The 21,763-nt window shown below is 35.7% G+C and overlaps 1 protein-coding gene across 4 annotated transcripts in view; it reads left to right on the top strand.

Annotated features, from left to right (window-relative positions):
• LOC128866371 (kazrin) overlaps positions 1-21,763 on the top strand; it is a 96,211-nt gene that overhangs the window by 30,464 nt on the left and 43,984 nt on the right. For 3 of the 4 annotated variants that reach the window (XM_054107043.1, XM_054107041.1, XM_054107044.1), the window contains exons 3-8: positions 13,316-14,221; positions 14,299-14,359; positions 14,422-14,609; positions 14,686-15,198; positions 18,264-18,425; positions 19,846-19,990. In XM_054107043.1, coding sequence (XP_053963018.1) covers positions 13,316-14,221; positions 14,299-14,359; positions 14,422-14,609; positions 14,686-15,198; positions 18,264-18,425; positions 19,846-19,990 — 1,975 coding nt within the window. The remainder of the gene's footprint in view (positions 1-13,315; positions 14,222-14,298; positions 14,360-14,421; positions 14,610-14,685; positions 15,199-18,263; positions 18,426-19,845; positions 19,991-21,763) is intronic. The other variant, XM_054107042.1, reaches the window with a different exon arrangement.

The raw sequence follows: 21,763 nt of genomic DNA, 5'->3' as shown, positions 1-21,763 counted from the left end.
AACCTGCGTATCAGAAATATAAGCTTTACTATGTATGTAGTACTGAAAATTCCCACACACATACACATGCGCATATGAAAGATATTAAGAAAAACCAAATTCAATTTTACAGCAGAAATTCATAACTTATTTATTATTTTCATGAAACTAAATGGAATACGAGTATCTGCAATTTCTCCCATTAGAGTGAGTTTTTTGTTTAAATGTAGAGAGTTTTCCATTTCAATATTTTCTCATCTTACTCTATTATGCGCATACTTACATATGCATGAGTGCAATTTCAGTTTAAATGCCACATAAACAAACTGAATCAATATTAATTGCTCGCCCACTTTGATGGCCTATGAGTAGGCATATGTGCTCGAGCACATGTATGTATGTGAGTATGCGTGTATGTGTGTGCGTAGATGCGTATAAACATGCAAAGCTGCACACATTTATTAAGTAATAACGTTTTTACTTGTGCCACATCAAATATTGCCGAGGTATTACATTCAGTATTTCGCTTCAGTTGAATTATACTTTTGTGGCTCCTTTTTCGTTTGAAAATAAATTGTTTTGCGGTTAATTTATTATTGCAAATGTGCAAGCCAAAATCCAATAAAGTTGCAATTGAAATGAGATTTCTTTATAATTTCAAAGAAAAACGTAAAAAATAAATTTAATAAACTGAAATAATAAAAATATTTCTGCAGTGAACTGTAAAAGAAAACAAAACCAAAAAATTCACTACCAACCACAAATAAATCGAGTATATCAAATTTAACGCGTAAAAGTGGCAGAGCCGAAAAATGGTGGCACTAATTTTTGTTGTTGGATTTATTATGCTTTATTACCCCAGAAAAAATATACAGATTTTAAATGTTTTTTTAATGCTCATATTTTTCAAGTAGATTTAAGCCCATAAAGTTGTATTTGCTTAAAAAAGTGGTTACTCATACGCCATGCAGTCTTTATGCGCTTTAAATGGCGCTACTAAAGCCAAGCGTGTATGAAATGAATTATTTTTACTTGGCGCCATGGTTAGAGATTGTGTTGCGATATTTGCCGCAGTTCCACTGGTTGTTGGCTGCTTATCAACGTTTTGTTTTAAACATCGCAAATTCGAAATTTATGAGGGCCTTGTAATGCGGAAAACTACAACTTAATTTAATTAAAATTAAAATTAAAAGAAATACATGCTTCGTTGTATGTTCAATGGGGTAGAAACTGCGGCGCGCCGGTAGGATTAGAATTAAATTAGTGGCGATAGCGACAAAGCGTGCGGTAGGGTGACTTCAAATCATGCATTTATTGTTACTCATACGCCCTCGTGCATAGAAGGTAGAGTAGAATAGTCTATATTAATAATGCAGTGCATTTTAGTGTGTAACTTGATGTTGTAGAAAGCTGGAAATCATGCTAATAAAACAGTGACTTTAAATAACTATAGAACCAGAATTTGATTAAATTTGAATTGTTTTTTTAATGAAAATATATTTATATAGGATAGGTATCGATTCTTACTATCAGCTATATTTTTATCAATATTGACTATTTTGCTCTTTTCTTAGTGCTTACTTCTTTTTTTTTTATAAAAGTATTACTTTAACAAATATCCTTTAAATTTAGATTTACAACTTCTTACAAAATTAGAAAAATTCCACAAACCTTTCATCATAACTCCATGGTTTTTAATTGGAATTTCTGGAACAAATTTGCTATTTTGTATGTAACTTTTTCAATTTTGGTATAAAAACGAGAGGTTGCTAGAAAATCGCGTTGATTTTTTATAATTTTTTTCTTTGATGGTGTTGCGTATTTTTTCTATAATAACAACATCGTTTTTTTTCTGTCGTGGGATAGTCATGATTAGGTTAGGTTAGGTTAAGTATTTGTGGCAGTCGGCTTAGAGTAGCCAACTCACCTTGCAGGCCCGTTGTGGTACCACTGTTTAACACGGGAATCTCCGCGTTTATTCGCAATGGAACCAGTTAGACTTTCTTATGATGCGTGGGATAGGATTTATCCCACCATTGCATAGTTTCGTAAGAGCGTCAAAAGAGTATTTTCCTAACAACCTTACACTACTCCTAACTAAGGCTGGTCAATTACAGATGAAGTGTACTAATGTTTCTTCCTTTTCCTCATCTCTACAACTTCTGCAGTATTCGCATTTTCGCATATACTCCTAGCCTAGAAGAGTGCCTACCCAGCCCATGACCGGTGACAAAAGCCACGACCTTTAAGTTGCTCTCTCTTGGAGAATATTATTTGTTATCCTTAATTTGCAGGTTGCAATAGGAACTCCGATATTGCCTCTATTTTCAAGAAGTACGTTTTCTGTACCCTTTAATACCCTTTAGTACCCTTTAGTAGTCTTGTTATCCCCTTCAATATTTCTATGCCCCGGACTAGATTTGAGGACGGTGCTTAAGGGGGGAGTCTGGTTTATGAGGTCTAAAAATTGCATCTCTTTGCGATTTTTTTTAAGGAAAAAATTAATTTAGCACTGCAAAGTTTTTTCTATCTTTTAATGAACATTTAAAAAGTATAAAAAATTTTTGTACTGGTTAAAATAAGTTGAAAAAAATGTTTAACATAGAAATTAGTAGAGCGCTGCAACGCTGGAGTTTCCAACTGGCGTACAAGATACAGCTCGTAATTATTATCTAAAGCAAAAAATTCAAATGGATTTCTAATTATCATGATTTTTTATTCTAGATGAACTAAGAAAACTGAGAGAAATCCAAAATTTCAACTTTTTGGAGGTCTTAAAGAAAAAAATGCCTTTCTATAAAAAAAAAAACACCAGTCTAACGGTTAGACGCGATAGAAGTGAAACCTTCCGTAAAACAAACTGAGAGAGAATAAGACGAAAGCAGCATTAGGAGCAAGATAATTATAGGTTCATTATAATATTGCTATAAAGTTCATATTTTATTTTCTTCATTTTATTATTATTCATCCTCAATGTTTTCAATTTCAACAAATGATACGAGTGGCTTATGATAGCTAAAATATGATACAAATGCTTTGGTTTCGATGTTGTCAACATGTCTTTGAAATACCGCGTCAATGGTTGTTTTTGATCGTGTTGTCGATTCAGTGCGATTGTTACACATTTTTAAATTGAATGTTGTATTGAGAACGTCAATTAAAGGAACCGCTTTGTCCAATGCAAAATTTACGTTAAGATCGCCACTTAAAATCATTGGAACTTTATTGTAATCTTTTCTAAGTATCCGCGATACTTTTGGTGTATACTTTATTACATTTTCGTGAATGAATTCCGTGATGCTATTTATTGATTTTTTTTTCTGTCGATATTCACGACACTTTTCTGCATTATTTTTCGGCATAATTGCGGTAAATATTTAAAAATGAAAATATTTACGAATATAAAAATACACACGCGGTTGCTATTATGAGCGTCCCCAGCAAAACCTGCGTGACCGAAACTCTAACACAATTACATTTTTTTGAATGTTACAAACACATATGCACGCAGGTTTTGCTGGGGCGTGACCGAACTCTAACACAATTACAAATATGCACTCGTGTTTGTTTGAAAATCGACTTTTTTTTTTGGTTCTCCGTCACCTTTGGAAAATGTGTAAACAGTAAGCAAACTTTATTCATATATTTTTCCTCATTTTTGCATCAGTAAAATTAAACAAACGCCGTAGCCGAATGGGTTGGTGCGTGACTACTATTCAGAATTCACAGAGAGAACGTCAGTTCGAATCTCGGTGAAAACACCAAAATTAAGGAAAACTATTTTTCTAATACCGCTCACCCCTCAGCAGGCAATGGCAAAACACCGAGTGTATTTCTGCCATGAAAAAAAGCTCCTCATAAACATAGCATAAAATAAAATAAAATAACTGTATAAAAAAATTTTTTTTCTTGTGATTCGAACCAAGGATTTTGGATCGGAAGCTCACATTGCTAGCCGCTCGGCTATCGCGCCATGCTGTCGGCGCTGGCCTAAAAGTTATTTAGTTCGTCGCTACGTGTATATGTAATATTCGTAGCCAAGAGTGTCGCTTTTTTCGTTTCACTTTTTCTCAAATCACTCCCAACGATTCTAAAGAAGTTTTCACTTCAAAAATGCACTTCAACTTGGTATAAAAATCTTGAAAATTTTTTTTTTATCTATTTTTAGTTCAAATAGAAGAGAATTTAATACTGAAGGGAACAAGCTATGATTCATTTCAAAAGGTTTATTAGTTTTTTTTCATTCATGTACGCCAATTCAAAAAAATTATAAAAATTCAAAGTCGAGAAAAGAAGATAAAGTTTGTACTAAAGCTGTCCGGTCACAGCGTAACTACCTAACGCTCGCCTACCTTTGGCTTTGTATCTACGGAAATATTGAGAATTAGGCTCTGTAACTTTGTGTGAATATTCTGAAATACTCGTATATTAGGAATCGCTTAAAACGAAAAAACAATTGATTTTTTGACCTTATAAACCAGGCTCCCCCTTAATATCCTTAGAACTGTCAGGCATTCCTGAGCAACCTTTGATCTTAGTATAACTGCATTCATTGATTTGATGACCGCCTGGCTGTCCGAGAAGATATTTATGGTAGATTTTCTTACAGCGTCTTCGTTAAGGTACACAGTTACTTCCTTTCTGGCTAAGACTTCTGCTTGGTGAACGCTACAGTAGTTCGGAAGTTGGACAGATAATTTCAATTTTAATTCTTTTGAAAAAATTGAGACGTCTTTGGGATTGACATGAAAAGTTTATATATAATTTTAAAACAAATTTATATGAACTTTCTTTGGCAAGAAAGGAACAGAAAAATAATTAAATTTGTGCATTTTTTCAACATTTTTTTTTTGTTTTTATTTTATTTTTTTTGAAAAGAACGAAATATTCCAGTAATTTAATTTTTTTAATTTTACTGAATTTCTGTATCTATATCGGGCAACACACAGATCAGAGCTTTATTTTCGCATTTGTTTTTTCAGGTATTTTTGGCTTATCAGTACTAATTTAAATTGCCCCTATCAGGCAACGTTTCCGTTTGATGGTGGCAGTGATGCCGACAATCGGTGTTTATAATTATTGCTGACTGTTTTGTTGAATGATGCAAAGGTGAAAAGTGACTATTCGTTTATTGTAATGGGACAAATGAATTCAGTAAAAAACTCTTTATTTGTGCCCTCATTCGCTGAGGTGATTTGATGATTATTTTTATTTTCTCACCAGTGTTAAATTAATCTAGGGAATTCTGTTTCTATTCATGAGTTTGGCATATTCCTTGATGTGCTATCATTTGCCTTCTTTTGCAAACAGAAATTTTTTTTTTATTAATAATTTTAAATAAATTTCAAAATTCGGAAATATTATAAAAGAACGACTAACGAGATTAACGGCTGACTAACCAGCCGATACATTCAATTGACTTTTGTGACATTTTACTCCAACTTCGACCACCAAAATAAGACCTAAGAAATGAATTAACTGAAGCGATTGAGTGGGTGAGCGAGTGAGTGAGTGACATGAAAATCCATTTTATGCGGCTAACCGAAATGATTGCAAATAAATGCAATCATCCAAAATCAATATTCACAACCAATAACGATGTTCTTGCTACATATACATATACAAGTACGAGGGTTGCCTTTTAGCAGGGTGGCCCTTGCAATACCTGAACTGTAATGCGATAATTTTTAGTATAAAATTTTACTTACGCGCTTCTTTGTTCTCCTTTCAGTGAGTTGAAATTTCATCTCGCCCAAAAGATGGTTTATACTCGTGCATATTTTCGTGCGATGTTTTATTATATTACGTTTTTCGATGTAAAGGGCTTTCCAATAAGTGGTGTTATTTTGATAAAAGTTCAATGGTTTCGTTGCTTGTGTGGCACGTAGCGCCGTCTTGTTGATAATAAACGTTGTCCAGATCAATACCATCCAACTCCGACCATAAGAAAACGTTAATCATCTCTCGATAGCGCAATCCATTCACCGTAACTGTTGTTCCAGCTTCATTTTAGAAAAAGTAAGGTCCAATGACTCCGGCGGATCATAAAGCGCACCAAACAGTCACACGTTGAGAATAGAGAGGCTTTTCATAAATAACTCTTGGATTTTCTGAGCCACAGATCCGACAATTTTGCTTGTTGTCGAAGCCACCGAGGTGGAAATGAGCCTCATCACTCAAGATGATTTTTCGATGGAACTCCGGATCGTGTTCCTGCATTTCAACGACCCAATCAGCGAAGACACGACTTTTTTGATGATCGGCAGGCTTGAGTTCTTGTGTTAACTGGACTTTATAAGCCTTAAAATCCAAATCTTTAGGCAAAATACGGTGTAATGACGTTTGTGGAATGCCTAATTCGACCAAAGAACGACGAGGAATGGACAAACCTTGGTTTTCTTCAACACTTTCGGCTACAACAGCAATATTTTCGGTTATTCTTGAGCGACATGCACGGGTTTTATTCTTTACATCATTAATTTGTCCCAACAGCTCGAATTTTTTCACCAATTTCTGTATGGCGATCCCACAAGGTGCTCCACGATGACCCAAAAATGTACGAGACTTACGAACCGTCTCTGCCAAATTTTCACCATTTTTATAGTGTATCGTTCCATTTTTATTACTGGCACAGTTTCTACTTGTCAAATATCAAAAAATGACAACTTCAAAAGTGACATCTACCGAAATAGTGGGCTATTCAAAATAACACCTGTTATTGGAAAACCCTTTAGATTATCGAGACAAGAGTACATTGATCAACTTACTTTGAATTTTGGCATAAAAGGGCCACACTTCTTCTTCTTGATTGGCGCGATAACCGGTTAAGTGATTTTGGCCGAGTTTAACAAAGCGCGCCAGTCATTTCTTTCTCATGCTAACCGGCACCAGTTGGAAACATCAAGTGAAGCCAAGTTCTTCTCTACCGCACCGAATACTTTCAGAGCCGGAGCATTTGCATTAATTCGGACGACATGATCCAGACAACGAATCCACTGGGTCTTTACTCACTGCGCTATGTTTATGACGGCGTAAAGCTCATACAGCTCATCGTTCCATCACCAACTTGCATTGGTCCAAAAATCTTCCCATAATCTTTCCCTCAAACACTCTAAGCGTCGCTTCATCGGATGTTGTCATCGTCCAAGCTTCCGTGCCATACGTTAGGGCGTGCATGATGCGAGCCTTGTAGAGTGTTAGTTTTGTGCATCGAGCGGGAACTTTACTACTCAATTGCCTACTTAGTCCAAAGTAGCACTTGTTGGCAAGAGAGATCTATCGCACTTAGGCCGCTAAAAAGCAGTTGTTGTGCGTCAGTTGACAACGCAAGATCATCTCGTGACATATCACGATATAGAGGCATTTTTAGGTGTTAGAGGGATCAGCATACATTCAATATTGCATGAGGAATTTGACGTTAGGCAAATGGATGCCACATAATTTGAGAATTGCCTCAAAAAGGACTCGTGTCCATTGGTATAAAGAAATGTGGAAAAAATTCAGCCGCGGTGGTTCCAAGCACTTCTGCGACTTCATGCGAGCAACAGGTGACGAATTTTGGATCTATGCATATGAGGCGAGAATAAAACTACCAAGTAAAGTTAGTAAACTCTAAATGGTGCACAGCCATTTATTAGCCAGAAGTTTTCTGCGAATTGGGAAAAGCCAATCGCCGAAGACCTAATCATCCTTCAGCAAGACAGTGCGAGCTCTAACGTATCGGCTCACAGAAGAGCGTTTTTGGGCACTCAACAGATCGAATTAATGGCTCATCCACTTTTCGGCATTCATTTGGCACCTAATCATCTTTCTTTTTGCTCCTGACCATCCAAAACTAAAATGCGTGTCAACATTTTTCAACACCTGCGGAAGCTCGTTTTTGGGGTATCCACTTTTGAGTGGCAAACGTGCTTTGAAATTTGGTTGAAACGAATGCAGTAGGAGAGTATTTTGAAAAACAGTAACGCCAAATTTCCTTATTATTTTATCGTGATTTCCTTATTGAACGCCAAATGTAAAAGGCAACCTTCGTATAACAACAAAAACTTCCTTTATTGCAAGCGCAAAAAAATCAAATCTAGCAAAAACGAAAATGATTATAAATAAGCAATAAGAAAAAAATCATACCAATGGTTTTTACTCAAATATAAAATTAATGGATTTGGGAATGGCGAGTGCCGTAACCATGGCAACGATGATGATTGATAGTGGACGAGCAGGCGGAAGAACCAAAGTCGAGCAGCTTATAATAGCCAACAAATCCATCAATGCTGTAAACCAACAGCAGTAACAACAGCAAAGGCCAGTAAAGGCCAAAAGCGTATTCAGTAAGAAGCACAGCAACAACAGCAGCAGTTGCGATGGCAGGCGCAATGATAAGTGAAAGTTGAGTTCAGTCATGCATACAGGCAGGCAGATTTGCAGAATTATTGAGAGGTTGCTCACCACTAATACCTCGCTTACTTACCCCCCCACCACCTTACTATTATCACTTTCTTGATAATACAACTACTCGAAAGCTCGCTGTACTTCTTCGCATACCTGCATTCAAGGTGAAGTCCAAAGTAAACAAGACTGGCATCATGGAAATGTTTCTGATGGCGCCATCTTTTTAATGAGTTAGTGCGTTGGAAGCTACATCCCTAGCTGACTGCCAGTGACATTCGGTTCAGTGGAAGCGAAGTTATTGGGTCTAAAGGGTCAGTCTGTTTGTATCATCGCAAAAATGAGTTTCGAACAAAGAGCTAATATCAAATTTTGTTTTAAAATCTGTAAAACGTTTACCGACTCAAATAGATTGATGAAAAAAGTGTATGGCGATGATTGCCTATCTCGTGCCAGAGTTCATGAGTGGTTCACACGTTTCAGAGATGGTTGTGAGGACGTAAATGACAATGAACATACGGGCCGCCCAAAATCAGTAATCCCCGAAAACTCCATCGAAATTGTTCGCAAAATTATCAAAAATGAACCTAAATCATCGTTGAAGTTCATGGAATCGGTGGTGAATATCTCCAAAACATCGATTTATTGCATTTTAACTGATAATTTCGGCTTACGAAAGGTCTGTGCAGGTTTCATTCCACGCAAGTTAACTGAGGACCACAAATTGCTCAGAATTCAACATTCGAAAGACCTCATTAAAGTGGCGAGAGAAGGCGAGAACTTCCTTTACAACATTCCAACTGGTTATGAAATCTGGTGTTTCCAACATGAACCTGAAACCAAGCGTCAACGTGCCGAATGGATGGCCCCAGACGAGCCACCACCCAAAAAATTGCGTTTGGAGAAGTGAAAAATCAAGTCGATGCTAATTTGTTTTTACGATTCCAAGGGAATTGTCCACAAGGAGTTCGTGCCAACGGAACCGCTGACGGACATTCAGGTCAATGACCTGAGACACTCTTTCGAAAAGCTTTTAGATCGCGCAAAACAGTGTATCGAGGCCAGAGGTTAGGTTAGGTTAGGTTAAATGGCTGTCCTAACTTGGGGCCCACTTGAACAAATATTCAAAATGCATCCGTTGTGATGCCACAGAGGGGAGAGGAGAAAGGGGAAGGGAAGGAAGAAAGAGTCTTGGGATTAGAGAAAGATGGCCATGCATTTACAACGACGCCAACGGTAACTGATTTATGTTCGTAATTAGCCGCAACAAACTACTGATGAACTTCGCCAAATTTGTGATATTTAAACCCACAATATCTGCATGTGGGAGAGCCCAAAAAAGTGAGCGTCCAGCGGTCCAAATCTTGGCCAGACGAGATCAGGGCAGCTGAGAAAAAGGTGTTGAGATGGTACCACCTCGTAAACACCTAACGGACAAAGTCCGGTACGGATACCTACCAAACTCGAGTGCTGAGACTTTGTTAGCCTTAGAAGTTCCCTCGAGTGTCCCCGATCTACCAAGAGGGATATCGTAACTTTGCACGTTTGTGGGCTAACCCAGCGCTCGCTGAGTTGACTGGAGGTCCATCATTCCAAGGGTAAATTACAGGTTCTTAAGGGAACCCCAATCCTCTCATTTTGCGACGAAACCGTCTTCAAAGTTACCTGCCTAGCCAGCTCATCAGCCCAGCATTTTCCCTCTATGCCGCTGTGACCGGGACCCCAAATGAGCCTGATGTCGAAGTATTCGGATGCAATCAAGAGAAAAGCCAGACATTCCCCGACCAATCTCGAACAACGAAGCCCAAGTCGCTAATTGCCGCTTGGCTATCGGAGTAAATATATACTATACTTCCTTAACTATAATTACCGAAGTAAGCAACCAATCTACTGCTTCCTTAATTGCGGCTACCTCCGCTTGGAAAACACTACAGTGGTGCAGAAGCCTGAATTTAAGTTTGATGGGGAGCTCGTTACAAATTACTCACACACCAACCCTTCCGTGCAACTGCGAGCCATCCGTGAATATGTTTGCCATGCCTTGCCGCCAGAGGCCAGAAGGAACTCTTTTTAATAAATAAACTCGGAGTTATCAGAACAGGAGCTTTTTTGTCGTTTCTATTTTAGCTCAGACTTGTTTATTTTGGACTACACCTTATATAGACGTATAAATGAAGATGCTGGCAAAAGTTTTGCTATTTAGTACGGTAGGCTAAGTTGGGTTAAGAAGGATGCAATGAGCCTCAATGCCTGAGTAGCAAATAAGTTTAAATAAAACAGCATCCGGATAACTATTTTAGAACCAATCAGCGCATTTCATAAAGTATATAATATTGTGTAGATTGTGGTTATATGAATCTCTGCCACAGTAGAATGTTGAATGTTTCGTTTGCCTTTCAGATTTTTCTCCAATATTACACAGCCATCGATTTTATAGTGTTCCATTACAATTCTATTATAGGTTCTTGGTTCGTTTTGTTGAATGATGTTATAGTCCGGTATGCCAATATAAATGTGTTGTGGATCTTAAATGGCTAATTAGTTGGTCCGCCATATTTCCTTGTATTTTTATACATGGCTTTTGTTCTTTCACTCTGAGCAGTTGTACGTTCTAGCAGGTTGCTGGCCTCACTTGAACGGGTTTCTGAACGATCTTTTTTCTTCTCTGGTCAGTCTGTTTATTACGTTACAGGTATTTCATTTCCTTCTTGCTACCCAGCTATTTCTGGGAGGCGTTCGCCATCTGCGATCGCATCCTTTAAGGTTCAAGCTCCTCCGTTGGCAGGGACAACCTGTACACATTGTCTTATTGTGGTGATTACTCCTTACTGATTATTCCATAGCTCCAATGCCCTTGTACTCGTATGTGCCTACTGGTGTTTATTCGGCTTTTAATCCCACACATAAAGCAGTCATTTAAATCTATTGACTGTGGTGTGCTATATGTCCTAGCAGTGCAAATGGGCCAATACAAATACTGATTTTGTCTATATGCATTGTTTTGTTAAACACTTATACCTGTATGTCTGTGGTGATGTGTTCACAAAGGATCCTGGGTCTTCCTTTACGTACTTGGCTCCAATTGCTTTGTATTGCTGCTGTGCATTTACTTAATTGGCGACGTCTTTAATACTTTTGTTGTTATAGTCGTGCATAGTTTGTTTTACACGAATTTCGTCCATCCTTGGCCACTCCGTACAACAACATTTTTCAAGCGCACGTTTTTTGTTGATTCATTTAACTTTGGTTGCCGTGGTGTAGTCTAAAAGATTTTAAGATTTTTTCCCAGATTTCATGTTGAGATATTTTGTGCATGCTGCCATAATTTCATTATTTTCATAATCATTAAAGTAAATACGCACAATATAAAAAAAATAAAATAAAAATAAATAGAATATAAATAAAAATAAAAATAAATTGAATGACATTTAAATAAAAATAAAAAAAATGAATAAAATATAATTAAAAAAAAAATAGGTGGCAACATCATTAAAAAAAAATTTTTTAGTTCAAACATATTAAATTATAAATTTTTTGACATCCACTTCATAGTACTTAATTAATCTGTACAGTTGTTGACGATTTTTGCCTTATGAGTTATGTGGCAACGCCATATATAAATAATTTTAACTAAAGTTTTTTTATTATTTTGAACGCACTTTGCTTGATACACACATACCAAGCTTTAATTAAATTATGTTATTAATTTTAATTTTTCTTTCAAATTAGGTGGCAACGTCATTTAAAAATATTATTGGATTAAAATTATCTTACTTGAAATTGATTTAATTATGATTTATTTCTTTTCAATTATTAAATTACTGTAATAACTTTCTTAATTTACAAAACAAAATAGATGGCAACACCAGCTAAAAATGCTTTTTTTTATTGAAGCTTTATGAAAATCGTTTCATTTAATATCTATAACTTTATAATCAACTGAAATGTTTGCTAAATTACTACTTTGTAAAAAAATGCAGGTGGCAACGCTATCAAACAAATTTTGTCCGGAATATTTTTTTTTAATATTGGCCTTGATCTTGATTTGCTGTAATACTGAAATCTATTTTTTAATAAATTACTTTTTTCCATAAAGAAATCACTATTTTGTAATAAAATGCAGGTGGCAACGCTGTCAAACATTTTTTTGTACAACAAAGGTATCTTTTCTTTACTCTGTTTTAATTATGATTCATTTCTTTACAATTATTATATTACTGTAGTCACTTCCTTAATTTACAAAAAAAAATAGATGGCAGCACCAGCTAAATTTTTTTTTTTTATTGAAGCTTGATAAAAATCGTTTTATTTCTATCATCCGTAACTATTATCTATAACTTTATAATCAACTGAAATTTTTAATAAATTACTACTTTACATTAAAATTCAGGTGGCAACGCTGTCAACGGAATTTCGTCTGGAACATTTTTTTTAAATATTGGCCTTGATCTTGATGTGCTGTAATACTGATATCTATTTTTTAATAAATTACTTTTCTTTTCAAACTCAAACAGGGGGCAACACCCTGCTAAAATCTATGTTTCAAACAAACGAGCCACAACCCAGTGTTTTCAACAAAAGTTTAAAATTCGGGCAATAGTTTTTAAGTGTTGTTTTTCGAAGAAATTTCTATGGTTTTTTAAGTGCTCATAATTATTTTGAAGGAGTCCAAGGCACTAATTAAAAAAAAAAATTATTATCCATTTTAATTCACGTTACCTTAAGCGATCTATATTCATTCGATTTTTGCCGTAGTTTTCGAAAATTAATTCACTAATAGGGTTGATCATTTCCAGAGTACGCAAAATCCCTTTATTGTTAATTATGAAAATGATCTAAGTCGGAAAGAGAACAATTAAAGCTAATCAGTTACATCAATCAGCTAACAGTTATAAAGAACACAAAGTTAGTCCCTTGCCTAACTCAAAGCTCTGCTCTCTCTTGCTTTCAGATTCCCCAACGAAACTGCGCGAAGAAAATGAACGGCTTGGCGCTGAAATTCACCGCCTCCGCAAACTGTTGGAAAACTCACCAGAAGGCGCTGTCGGCGGAGTGGATCTCTCAGATTCAAATAGCTGCGGCGATGCGCAATCGACCGACGGCAGTGGTGGCATACCCCACCAGCGTGTCGATCGTCTCGAAGCTGAGCTACGTTCGGCGAAGAACCAAATAATGACACTTCGTATCGAACGCAAAAAACTGCGCGCCGATAAAAGTGAACTACTGACGCAAGTGAAACAACTCTGCGCCTCGCTGCAGGATAAAGAACAAGAATTGCGTGATTTCATACGTAATTTCCAAGATCGTGTGCGTGAAACCGAAACGAATAATGCCAAACTGACCGGTGATCGAGAACGCGAGCGTTGGCAATTACTGAAACAAGCACGCGATGAGGCCGAGCGTTCTTTGACGTTGGCGCAACAATTGAATGCACGCGACTTGCAGTTACAGCGGCTGCAAGATCAACTACAAGAGGCACGTCGCCAACTTTCTGGCTGTCTATCGGATCAGGAAAGCTTGCTGTCATTCGCTCCGCTAACACCACCATCTGCCACTTCGGGTATGATTAATCAGATGACAACAACAGTGACAGCGAACAGTGGTATGCGCACTGATGATAGCGGGCGTGGCAATTCGAATTCACTGTCTGCATTTAGCAGCAGCTTGAGCGGTGGCTCAGGTGCAACGGCGGGTGATCGTAATTCATGCTCGAATGATTCGGGCTTGCGGAATAGCAGCGATCGTGAGAGCACCGGTGGAGATTTGAATTTCAGTGACGGTACTTGCGAGAACGGACCATGCATAACAGTTGACCCGGACAGCATTTCGTTGGTCTCCAGCCAAAATATGTATCAATGTATGTGAGGAGCGCATCTGAAGGAAAGCCGATTTATATTGCATTGTGAATTTGTTTTGTTTTTTCTTTTTTTGCAGATGGCACACCCAAGGAGCGTAGTCCAACTCTGTCACCTTTGAACTCTGCCGCCTACTCGAGGTATTCGCTTTATACTCCTTAAAATATAATAATACAAATAGACTAAGATTAATTTTTCTTAGATCTGTGGAGCAACTTGGCTCGCCTGTGGAATCGGATGGTACTGGTGCTGTGGCGCGTAAGTTCACTCCCAAAACTGGAACATTAAGTGCGCGTAATGGACGTGGTGGTACTTGGGGTAGCATTTCACGAGTATTTGCACGTTCGCGTAATAAAAATAAAGCTTTGTCGGCAGATGGCGCTGCCGAATGTAAGTTGAAATTCATCACATACCTGCTGCCGCACATGAATACTAAGCCACTAATCGCAACAACTGTGCATTCTAGTAACTCCTTTTCTTTCAGACGCTGACTACTCTTGGAGTCCACTCTCCGAAGAAGGCTATGCTGAGAAATTACGACTGTTGCGCGACGCTTCACAACTGCCAATGGAAAGGTGGAGAGCCTCACAGGTGCTCGCCTGGTTGGAGGTAGCGCTCGGCATGCCCCAGTATAGCACGCGTTGTGCGGAAAATGTGAAGAGTGGCAAAGTATTGCTCGAGTTGAATGATGGTGAGTTGGAGGCGGGCTTGGGATTGGTGCATCCAATGCACCGTAAAAAGCTACGCTTGGCAATTGAAGAGCAGCGACGCCCCGAAATGGTACGTTATCCCATGATTACACAACTGGGACACACTTGGGTGGCTTCCGAATGGCTGCCTGACATTGGACTACCGCAATATGCTGATTCGTTTCTACACTCGTTGGTTGATGCGCGCATGCTGGATACGTTGTCGAAAAAGGAGTTGGAGAAATTTTTGGGGGTGACGCGAAAATTCCATCAAGCCAGTATTGTGCATGGTGAGTAATAATGGAGAAAATTGATGATAGCTGCTGGCATTGAACAGAGATACTCGTGTGTAATATGTCGGTATTTTTATAGCCGGGCAAGGGTATTCTGATTTTGTTCAAATAACGGTTTTTTGAAATACCCTAATGACGTAAAGATAGCTATGGGGGAAGAGTTGTGCTTAAAAAGTAAAGCGGCTTTCCAAATTTCACAGGCAACGTACATTTAATTTTCAGTTTTCAGTTTTCGATTTTTTTTTTGTTGTTGTTTAATTGTGTTGGTGAACATGTCCGTAACATAAAGCTGTCTAGAGTTTGAAGTGGCCAGCATATTTAGTTTATTTTTGATAGATTAGTTTAAACTTGTTTTGGGAAGCTCGCCGATTTTCTGCTATCGCGAAAAATTTATAAAAAATCGGAATTTTTGGCCAAAAATAGCACAGTCATCTTGCCCCAAACACCGGATTTGCGTCTTTCTTATTCTAGTTATTATTCAATAATAAATATTTTTCGAGAAAAATAAAACGTCACCTAACTTTTTGAACACACCTCGCACAACATTGGCGATTTCTTTTTTTTTCATTTTTTTTATTAAAAATTTTAGATTATTTTTTTTTCATTTTTGTATTAGGACTTGATAATGTCTGATGAGATTAAAAAAACAACTTGGTAAAAACAAAATTTAGAAAAAAAAATTAGGAAAAAATTTTTTTTAGAAATTTAGAACAACAAATTTCTTTGTTTTTTATTTTTTTATTAAAAAGTTTGGGAATTTTTTTTTTTTCATTTTTGTATTAATGGCAGAGATAAGGCTTGAGAATGTCAGATGAGATTAAAAAACAATTTGGTAAAAAAATTAAAGAAAACAATTTAGAAAAAATTTTTTTTAGAAATTTAGAACAAAAAATGTTTTATTTTTTTTTTTTGGTTATTAAAACGTTTGGACATTTTTTTTCATTTTTGTATTAATGGCAGAGATAAGGCTTGATAATATCAGATGAGTTTAAAAAAACAATTTGTTAAAAAAAAAATTAGAAAAAAAAATTATAAATGAAAATTTAGAAAAAAAATTTTTTTAGAAATTTAGAACAACAATTTTTTTTGTTTTTTTTTATTTTTTTATAAAAAATGCTGGGAATTTTTTTTTCATTTTTGTATTAATGGTAGAGATAAGGCTTGATTATGTCAGATGAGATTAAAAAAACAATTTGTTAAACAAAAATTAAAAAAAAAAAATTTTTTTTCTGAATTTTTTTTTTTTAATTTAGAACAGAAAATCTTTTTGTTTTTTTTATTTTTTTATTAAAAAGTTGAGGAATTTTTTTTTTCATTTTTGTATTAATGGCAGAGATAAGGCTTGATAATGTCAGATGAGATTAAAAAAACAATTTGTTAAAAAAAAATTTAGAAAAAAAAATTTATAAATGAAAATTTAGAAAAAAAAATTATAAATGAAAATTTAGAAAAAAATTTTTTTTTATAAATTTAGAACAACAATTTTTTTGTTTTTTTTTATTTTTTTATAAAAATGCTGGGAATTTTTTTTTCATTTTTGTATTAATGGTAGAGATAAGGCTTGATAATGTCAGATGAGATTAAAAAAACAATTTGTCAGATGAGATTAAAAAAACAATTTGTTAAAATTTGTTTTTTTTAAATTTTTTTTTCTAAATTTAAACAGAAAATCTTTTTGTTTTTTTTTATTTTTTTATTAAAAAGTTGAGGACTTTTTTTTCATTTTTGTATTAATGGCAGAGATAAGGCTTGATAATGTCAGATGAGATTAAAAAAACAATTTGTTAAAAAAAAATTTAGAAAAAAATTTTTTTTTTTTTAATTTAGAACAGAAAATCTTTTTGTTTTTTTTTATTTTTTTCTTAAAAAGTTGAGGCATTTTTTTTTTCATTTTTGTATTAATGGCAGAGATAAGGCTTGATAATGTGAGATGTGATTAAAAAAAATGTGTTAAAAAAACAACAAAAAATTTAGAAAACAAAATTTAGAAAAAACAATTTTTTTAGAAATTTAGAACAAAAATTTTTTTTTTCTAATTTTTTTATAAAAAATGCTGGGAATTTTTTTGTTCATTTTCGTATTAATAGCAATTTGGTAAAAAAAAAATTTAGAAAAAACCTGTAGAAAAAATTTTTTTTTTTAGAAATTTAGAATAAAAAATGTGTTTTTTTCATGTTTTTATCAATTGCAGGGATAAAGCTTGATAATGTCAAATGAGATAAAGAAAGAAAACGTTGGGGATTTTTTTTTTTCATTAAAATTTTTTGGGAATTTTTTTATTTCATTTTTGTATTAATAACAGAGATAAAGCTTGGTAATGTCAAATGAGGTAAAAAACAGAAAACTTTCGGGAATTTTTTTAATTTTTTCATTGAAAATATTTGGGAATTTTTTTTTTTCATTTTTGTATTAATAGCAGAGAGATAAAAAAGAAAACATTTGGAATTTTTTTTTTATTTTTTTATTAAAAATTTTTCGGAAATTTTTTCATTTTTTATTAAAAATTTTTGTGAATTGTTTCTTTTTTCATTTTTTTATTAATAACGGAGACAACACTTGATAATCAGATGAGATAAAAATAGAAAACATTTGAAAGTTTTTTTTCATTTTTTTTTATTAAAAATTTTTGGGAATTTTTTTTTTTTTTCATTTTTGTATTAATTTCTGCTATTAAAAAATACTGATAATGTCAGATGAGATAAAAAAAGAAAACATTTGTAAATTTTTTTTTAATTTGTTTTATTAATTGAATTTTTTCTTGAAATATTTTTGGAATTTTTTTTTTCTTAAAAATAAGGTTTTCATAAAGTATATTTTATCCTACAAAACTAAGCCCAATAGTACGTAAAAATGTTTAAAAGAACCGAATATAATTCACTTTATAAAACTCACTACTAAAATTTTCAACATTGAATAAATCTCAAAATTACTCATTTTTTCTAAAGTTTTTTCCATTCACATCCAAAAATGTTTATCTATTATTACTTTATATATTAAGTAAACTATTTTTTTCTTTTGCTTTGAAAAATGTATTACAATGTTTTATATTTTGTCCTCCCCAGGCATTCATGTGCTGCGTATTGTGAAATATGATCGTCAAACTTTGGCTATGCGTCGCGTGCAATCAGAAAATGTGGATACAGATCCGATTGTATGGACCAATCAACGTTTCATACGCTGGGCCAGATCTATTGATTTGGGAGAATATGCTGATAATTTGAAAGGTAAGAAAGGAAGGGTAGCTACGTCGCAAATGCAATTGAGTACCCATAGAAAGTCGCGTATATCAGATTTATGTTTCTGGAACTTTAAAATCCAGTCGCATATGATATAGTTTCTGCTCTTGTAATATCAGGGAAAACTAGCTGCAAATGATTTTTCTTAGATGGCAGTTCGAAAAACAAGTGGAAAGTGTTTGAGTCAAGATAGTTTTTGTGAGAAACTTTATCGCTGCTAGAAAATACTTTCTTATATTTGTTGCTCATAGTGGAAATCGACCCCATAACATACAGCTAATATATACACAAACACACCCTAGTGGATGGGTATTTTCTAATATCAGTCACTTCTCGGTAGGCGGTGGTAAATCTACAAATAAATTTCTGCTATAAAAAGTTTCATACAGAGACCATTTACATATAAAAAATACTCAAAGACGGTATTGATAAGACTAAGGTCCTCCCCAAAACTTCAATAAAATAGACTAAAATTGTATTTAGCCTAATTGTCAAACCTAACTTAGTATAAAATAATCCAGTGACACCTAATTTAGGCTATAGAGTATGACTGCACTGTCAGTGGCACCTAATGGAGTATGACTGCACTGTCAGTGTAAATGAATTTGGGGTGGCAAATAAAGAACGAGCGATACATTTTACACACTTGAAATCGGGGGATCGATAGAGAAGAGAGCAGATGAACTTTTTGTAACCTCTGCATGCGACTAGCCCATTTCCGACAACTCTTCAGGCGAGTGGAAAAACGAGATCGTATATGTTTGCATCTCAGCCCCGCTAGGGTAGGGAATCTGCAGAGTAGATGCCGAGATCATCTCTTCTTTTTATCCTACGCGCAATTGCCCAAATGCCGTAGAAGGAACTTAACTCTATCATCTTAATTGTACAGTATGCAAATAAGTCTCGCACCACTAACGATATTCCCAGTTTTATTAGCATATACATTGCGTCAACCTCTTTCGTGCCCCACGTGGCAGCGCCCCGTACCATGGCAAGGCCACCGTTACAACCAGAGGCGGCCTGATATCAGGAGGGCTCCGTTCGAAGATAGCCTTGTTTAGTCCCCCGGCTGCCAAACCCACCCAATAGGCACGGGTCACATCACACCTTGGGTTGACGGAGTTTTTTTAACGAAGTTTACGCCTTCGGCCTGTCTCGCTCGCGGGAGACCTACTCTCCTACCTTCCATATCTGGGAGGTGTTCTCCTATCCACCCGAGGACGCGCCCTCTAGGGATAACAGGCTCCCCCAAGGGCACGTTCCTAGTGTAAGTTTAATTTAATCAAAATCGCGCTTCAGTGCTACTTGGGGAGTGCCATAATGGTACTTCACCCAATTCACCCAACATTAATTTAAACTTATTTTCAATAAAATTTTCTTTCATCTTCCTCCTTCTCCATTTCTTCAGACAGCGGCGTGCATGGCGGTCTTGTCGTATTGGAGCCATCGTTTTCAGGTGATACTATGGCCACAGCACTGGGCATACCACCATCCAAAAATATAATACGACGTCATCTCACAACGGAATTTGATGCGCTCATTTTGCCTGCAAGGTAAGGAATATTTAAGGCAAATTCTTTGCATTTACTTTTTCTACTATCATATCACCAAAAATTACTCGTATCTGTGTGTATGTAGCGTAAGTGTGTAATGAACTTTTTTTCTGTTAAATGTATTTGCTAGTAAATATATTTTATTTTTGTATTACATAAAAAATAGTGCCTGCGTTTGAGTTGTAACGAATTTGAAAATATTTTTCAATATTCATTCTTAGTTAAATTTTAAATTAACATTTTTCCTTTTATTTTTATATTAATTTTTTATTTATTTTTTTCGGTAAAAAATTTAATTTAATATTTTTTTCGGTAATTTTTTTTTTCTTTTTCAAATTCATCTTGCGTTTTACTTTGCTATCATGCACATATTCAAATAAATAGTAGATACACTCAACTTTGTAGGCTCATGGAGTATCGCATATCAACGCTTGTTAGTCTTCACATTTCACACGCTTGCAATAGTTTTGAGAATACCATATTTTTTTTGTCTAATTTACAATATTTTTCCCTCAATTATTCTATTTGGTTTTAGTATTTTTTCAATCAATTTAATTAATTTCTTGAGTTATTCATTTTTATATGTTTTTTTTTTTTTTTTTGTTTGTTTATCGGGATAGACACAATTAAGTCCATTATACTGCACTCAGGTTCCCTTTTTAATTTGCTTTAAATTTACTCGACCTCCGAAAAAATCTGAGTAGATCTTGAGGTGTCAAGGAGCCAAGGTGGTCGCTTCTTAACACATCAGCGTTAAAGACCTCAAACCTGATTCGAGCGAAGGCCGGGCAGACACACCGAAGATGGTCCGCCATCTGATCCTCCTCTTCACAAGCTTTGCAGAGTGCATTGTCTGAAATTCCCACCTTTCTCATGTGCCTTGCCCATAGAAAGTGGCCCGTCATCAGTCCAATCAGCCGCCTACAGTCCGCTCTGCTTGGTGACAGGAGGAACTGCGACAGTCGGTCGGACATGGCAGGTAACATCAGTTCAGTCCATCTGCAGTCTTTCTCAGCCCGCCAAGCTCACTTCTTCTACCCGTGGCTTTGACGGCTGCAGAAGGAAGTGGCAGAACGGGCTCCGGGACTCATGTTAGCATCAGGCTATTATGTCTACTGACATAGTTCAGCCTCGATTTACAGGACTCGACTGCCCTTGAAGTGGTTGGGGGGCTGTCTAAGGTCATGAGCGCAGCTTGGCTGTCGCTGCAGACACACATAGATCTGCCCCTCTATCTGGTTTCCACAACAAAGTTCATCGCTTCTTGAACAGCATACACTTCCGCTTGAAAAACAGATGCATGCATTCCAAGAGCAAAGTGCCACGTAGACCCCAGAGCCGGAGCCGTGCATGGCGAGGATCGTTGGATCGAAGTCCATGCCTACTTTGTTGTCCAATGCCGGTCGTCCATGAAAATAAATATTTGCAGAAAGTAGACAAACCTCATCTTCAAATCTTATTTGTCTCATGGAAACTAAAAATCAGTCAAATTTCATTTCCCACCTTTGTCTGTCGCCATACGAGAAAAAGTTGAAAAATTTCTCCACCCCATTTAGCACTATGTTGACGGGACTTTTTATATAATATACTAAAAGTAAAACTGCCGAGTACTGCTAGTGTTTTCCAACCAGATGCTTTTGCGATTCTGCAAGCCTACAAAATGCTTAGGGAACGTGAGAGCGAGGGAGTTACTAACATATTTTCCAATAGTCAAGCTTTGACCATACCACGATGCAGATTCAAACTGGTCGACCCCTGCAGGGAGGAGCTCAA

The sequence above is a fragment of the Anastrepha ludens genome, chromosome 6 (genome assembly GCF_028408465.1).
Source record: "Anastrepha ludens isolate Willacy chromosome 6, idAnaLude1.1, whole genome shotgun sequence".
Taxonomy (NCBI): domain Eukaryota; kingdom Metazoa; phylum Arthropoda; class Insecta; order Diptera; family Tephritidae; genus Anastrepha; species Anastrepha ludens.
Note: the sequence above shows the minus strand (reverse complement) of the source record. Positions and strands in the feature narration are given on the sequence as shown.